Consider the following 6,208-nt stretch of genomic DNA (forward strand, 5'->3'; position numbering starts at 1 on the left):
CGAAAGCTCATCAATTAAACTTTAAACACCCTTATTCTATACATTGACTTTGTTTTTATCTACACGGGTGTTCGTGTGTGACTTTACTTCTATATATATATAGCGGTGCTCCGAAGCCAAGTGGAATATATGCCATATTCGCTATAGTAACACTGCCAAACAGTTGCATGCTGTTATCACATGCAGCGTTCCAAACAAAACTTTTCATATGAGTAAATATTAGAGTTTAAGCGTGCTGGTGAAAATTACCATAACAATTAGCAATAGGTCCTGGCCAGCGTTTAATTTCTCTGTTAGCTATACATACATTATCCGTTGACATTTGCGCAGGTGTTTCGTCGATCCATATTCCAACTCATACGAAACCTAACGACCATAACTGAACCAGTCTTCTGGGAGATGCACTCTGTTTCACAAGAAATCACAATTTCCTTCCCGTACGAGGGAATGATGGGAGTCGGATGAATAATCGGGATCACAGAATTGTGCAGAATTGAGTACTATAAATTGCAAGTTTGGCCAGGCATGAAGAAATTTAAAAGCTTAATTGCAAAAACTCGAATCAATAAAGCCTATATATGGCTATTACGTGCATGACTAACCTGGATAATATGAGCAGGCTAATATAATAAGCTGCATCATAGCATCTTACATGTACAGTCATGATAGCCTGTCAATGTAACCTAGGTGAGAGGTTCGTGTTAGATAATTGGTGCTTCAGTTGATTAAGGCTTTAGTTAGCGTATAAGTGATGTTGCTGCAAGGAAATCAAAACTAGCGTGTCTAGTCTCTAGTGACTGCCTGCAAAGTACGACTTCCCATTGAACTAACGCTGAAGGGGTCGTTGTCGTACCAGGTACTACAGATACGTACCCGAGGTACATATATGTATACACAAAGTGTACCAGACTTGTACCCTAACCCTAACCCTAAACATCTCATATAAAAATATAAACATAATACTAAACAACCTAAAACTACCTCGGGTACATATCTGTAGTACCTGATACGACAACGACCCCAGATTTGTTATACAGTAAGTACAGTTGTATGCAGTAAAATCCTAGAGGCTACTGTCCCTTTAATTATACTTATTAATTTTTCATAATCAGAGATCATCTTACCTGCTTATTATTTCCAGCTTTTCGCCTAAACGCATCCTGATCTGAACACTCAGTTACTTCAGCAGGTGCTACCTGATTTGCCTATAGAATAATATGGAAATATACAACAAGAAATAAACACAGAAGTACACATTGTGAGTTTTAATTTTTGTCGTTTCTGATTACGTACACGATATACATAATAATTATCAATTCTAATAATATTTTTTCCTGGTAAACAAGAGCCAGTGAAAAGACTCTAATGGAGTATATTAAGGCTTACCCTGGAAGACTTGGCTGCGCTGTACCCATATTCTAGTTCATTTGGATCGCCAGCAGTATGCGCTTCTCTCTGGTTCATTATGTAATCATAAGTTGACCACCCACGGTAGACTGTAAAACATGACATTATATCATAAATATTACTATTGTGCTGTTTGTGAATGAGCATGCATAGTAAATAAGTAGTACCGTATATACTCGCGTAATAACCGCAAATTTGGCCTCAGATTTCAACCCTGTATTTGCTCTGCGGTTTATAAGTGCGTCATACCGTGAGGGGAAATATACTAGGCGCAATACTTGGTTACCCGATTCAAATTGAGGTGCGGCTTATAGGCGCCCGTGGTTATTACGCGATCATATACGGTAGTACATAATGTTGCAAGAATACAGGGGACAAGGGACAAGGGAGTCGGGACACAGGCATTCTAAACGCAAGGTACGCAACAATGAGATATGTCTACCAAAGCCTAGCAGAAGTATGAAAAAAACGTTCAAAAACCATTCTTAATGGTATAAACAGTCAGCCAAACTCCTTTTTCTCTGTATTTGCTAACAATCATTTCACACAGTGCCCGTAGAACGGGGGCGGGGCTAAAGGGGCTCGAGCACCCCCACTTTTTTGATGCCACATAAAATGAAATGAGAGAAAGAGTGAGGAGAGAGAAAAGAGAGGAGAGAGAGAGAGAGAGAGAGGAGAGAGAAAAGAAATGCTACACGTGCGCACAGGCGCTCTCACAAAATCGCTCTACTGGATCGTAACAAATTGAGCACCCCACTTCAAAAATCGTTCCGCGACGCCTGTCACGTAGGATGGTACAGGTACTCTATGCAAACTCAGTTAGCGCCGTTTTGCTATGCCGTTCTTCAGCATCAGCTGTTAGAAAGGCTCTAGCAACAAGAGCAATCGGAGATAGCAAACCTCCGCCACAGCGTAACAGTACCCCCATCTTGCTGGTACACCCAATATAAAGTTAGTGTAGAAGAAAACAGTCATTGACATGGAAGTAGATCAAAGCTTCCAGAAAGAGACAACTAGAAGTCGGTTGCCATAGAAACAGTAGCCATACCATTAAGACTAAATCCATGTCAAAAAAGAGAATGTTTGAGGTTGGTGGTGCAGACGAAAAGCAAGTACATACATACAGAAATGGATTCGAAGAATACAACATACAGAATACAGAAATATAAACATACATACAAGGAAAACAGTAATTATGTGACACAGTAACATCTGACTGACTGCCGAACCATTTACCCAGCAAGTAAGAAGCGTTGGTCAGACGATACAGGTATATCATATATCTACTGTCTAGTATATATAATTGAAAACAATAGGTAATAGGGCAATATATGGCCATGCAGGTTTTGCTATGTCTAGATAAACCACTCTATAGGAATCACCCACTCTAGTTCTTTATTTGTACAAATTCTATTCTCTGATTCACTATCAATTCTTTAATTACACATCCATGTTCTGCAAGTGCTGCAATCTGTATCCTACATTTTCAGCTACATTTCACCTACCTATGTTGTCAAACTAATCCTGGTAAAGCTTCACTATTGTTGAACAATTTTACTTGTGTAAAGATGTATGACAGGCATAAAAAACTGTTCAGGATAATGTTCATTTCATTTTTTTTGCATAGAAAGTATACCAATCGGGTTGAATGTTATAATTGGTGTTTTGCAGTGACCCACTTCTTGACACAGTCATGGCGTCAGCAAGGACTGTGTACAGCTTGCTGCCACTATGCGAGGGAAAGGAAACCTTCGTAGTTTGGAGTTGGTACCATGTGGATGATCCTCAGCAGTTCGTTTTTCATGACGAACTTTCATTTAGAACTTAATTTATTGCTCACGTAGATTTTACTGTGACTGGCTACAAATAATTGCAATAATCATGCTGGGAATTCACATGTAATAGCGTTATATTAGACTGCAACAGTCCATGTTGTAATCATCAGAGTAGCACGTACAGGATCAATACACAGCGTGCAGCCCACTGCTAGTTCTTACACAGCGCATCCTTCCTATTCACTCCTGTTCCACAACACGCCTGTTTATTCAGCTATGTTAGCTGAGTAACAACTGCGAGTGCCCACACATAGCTCGTGCCCTCCCTACGGCATTGTATAAACACAGGCAAGCACGCGTGCACGCAATCATACATACACAAACCACACACACATAATTTGTTAGTATGAGAATTGTCACGGAATAACTGCTTTAATATTAACAAAACTTTCTATTTAATAAAGGGCATATAACGTATGGTACACAATTTGCCAAAATAGCCAAAAGAGATATCTGTTTGCAAACTAACCACATAAATTTCACAAACCACATTGTACACAAACTGCTCATTTTGACAAAATCATGTAGATCCTACAAAAACACGTAGTTCCTAATGACAGCAACACACACACTTTACTCTGCTTTACTATAACTACACTCACTATCAGATAGCATCCACACAACAGAAACTCATTCTAGCAGCAGAATACATTACCAGTCTCATTAGGTAACGAACAACCATAGCAGCTTGGTAATACAACTACTGGTTATCATTATAAAATTGTACGCGTATTTGTTTGCTATAGTTATGCCTCTTCACGCAATAGGTTTTTAGTGGTGACCCGTTTCGCTATGTACATAGCGCTCATTGCGATCACTCTGAACAAACGCCGTGCCTGTAACAAACGGTTTTTATGCCAATTAAGGTATCATAAAAATTCAGGCACATTTCTACCAACTCTTTAACAGATTTGTAGTGAGACTATGTTAGCATTCAATATTTGTCACATATCTGTAGATATTATCAGGAGTCTATCAATATTGATAGACTCCTGATATAAACGTATTATTCGATTTAGATCTGTGCTGCAATGCATATACCATTAGCCACTAATTACTCATGAATACTACTGAATGTAATTACTACTTAAACCCCAGGTGTTTTGAATTTTTGGTCATATCACATCACCATATATTGGAAATATTTCTACATTAGATAAATTTCCAGATAATCCTAATACTGTTATGATACTATATCAATATTCAAGCTTTGATTAATATGTGATGATAATATCTCATAAATCGATACAGTAGATTATGTAGATCTGTTATTATTATTTATTATTTATTATTTATTAATTTATTTTTTTATTTATTAATTTATTATTTATTATTATTATCTGTATTAGTAGATATGTACAGTAGATTATGTTATCTGTGTTATAACGTATAGTACAATACATTAATTATTAATCGAATGTCGTACTGTAACACATGGTTGGTTTTTTTAGTTATAGCACATCACAACATATTACAATTATTTCTATCCAATTCCGAAAAAATAAACAGACGGTAATAGTATGATATTATGTTAATTATTAGGTTTTGCTGGATATCTGACAGTAAAGTCGTATAAATTGGTCGAGCTGCAATTGTGTGCATGGTAGGCTGGTTCGCAGATTGATTCGCTGATTAGATGTAGTGAATGCGCGAATGGTCAGTATGCGGATGGAGTAATACAGTGGGTCGTAGCACAGGGTATTACTGTACGTGTGGCTAAAACGGGAGCAATCGTCATGAAAAATATAAGAGAAAATTCTTATTCCGAACTCTTTCTTATGTTCGCTATTCAATCAATAGATATATTTACATGTGTTTACTTGCATTCATAATTGTGCTATTATAAGGGGAGATCAGAGGGGGCTTATTAACGTATTTGGCAAGAAACTTTCAATAGGAACGTATCCAAAAATTACTTACAGTATAAACTCGCTATAACACACCCAGTAACACCGCGAATTCGGATATAAAGGAGCAATTCGATCCCCTTTCTCCTCTTTTCCCTCTTTAATCATTTTTTAAGTATTTAATTACCCCGCTATACTGTGAGCCCGCATCCTACGTGATCGAATTCTATGGACTGCAAAACTGGATTGGGAAAACCGCGCAGACACGTGCATGTCCTGCCGATGATCTTATATAGCAAGACATGCATACATGAATGCTTCAACATACACACCGCATTCTTTCCATGCAGGCAACGATCGGAGGCACGCATGAATGAAGGAAGAGTGAAGAGGTTTCGACGCAGCAAATTTATTCATGGCAGTAGACATGGATGACCATCATTACCATACAGCTCAGTAATCGATGGTTTTAACGCAAGGGGTTGCAAGTGCATGCGCATGATTGCAGCGGTTTGCTGCCAGTATTTGGTTAGAACTGTACAAATGTTGGGATTTCAGTTATACCGACCAGGCTCTCCGACTGTTACACGGTAGTACGTAGCCACGTAGTGTTATTAGCGAGATGGGAACTTGTGGCTAGTATATAGGATTTCAGTATGAATCAATCATGACAGCGCGTTTTTCGCTATATATATTACGTACATATAAATCTGGATGAAGCCCACATGACCTACATGCACAATACATGAGCTGACAAAGTGTACACATTTCGTTAACTTGCTATTAGGGATGTACAGACAATAACGGGACCATATATATATATATATAAAAACAAAGTCAATGTATAGAATAAGGGTGTTTAAAGTTTAATTGACGAGCTTTCGAGATTACATCTCTTCATCAGGTCAGCAGACATTGGAATAGAATCAAATAAATACAATGCATTATAGATAATCAAAAATGAATGATTCACACAATTCGTGAATGCATTGTATTTATTTGATTCTATTCCAATGTCTGCTGACCTGATGAAGAGATGTAATCTCGAAAGCTCGTCAATTAAACTTTAAACACCCTTATTCTATACATTGACTTTGTTTTTAGCTATATGTAAATGTA

General features: G+C 37.7%; 1 protein-coding gene across 1 annotated transcript in view; it reads right to left on the minus strand.

Moving 5' to 3' along the window:
- Positions 1-6,208, minus strand: part of LOC106815426 (probable palmitoyltransferase ZDHHC1) — a 33,757-nt gene that overhangs the window by 10,643 nt on the left and 16,906 nt on the right. Inside the window, exons 8-9 of the mRNA XM_014819887.1 lie at positions 1,387-1,496; positions 1,125-1,205 (exon numbers count right to left, since the gene is read on the minus strand). Coding sequence (XP_014675373.1) covers positions 1,125-1,205; positions 1,387-1,496 — 191 coding nt within the window. The remainder of the gene's footprint in view (positions 1-1,124; positions 1,206-1,386; positions 1,497-6,208) is intronic.

The sequence above is a fragment of the Priapulus caudatus genome, unplaced genomic scaffold (assembly GCF_000485595.1).
Source record: "Priapulus caudatus unplaced genomic scaffold, Priapulus_caudatus-5.0.1 Scaffold28, whole genome shotgun sequence".
In the NCBI taxonomy this organism is placed as follows: domain Eukaryota; kingdom Metazoa; phylum Priapulida; class Priapulimorpha; order Priapulimorphida; family Priapulidae; genus Priapulus; species Priapulus caudatus.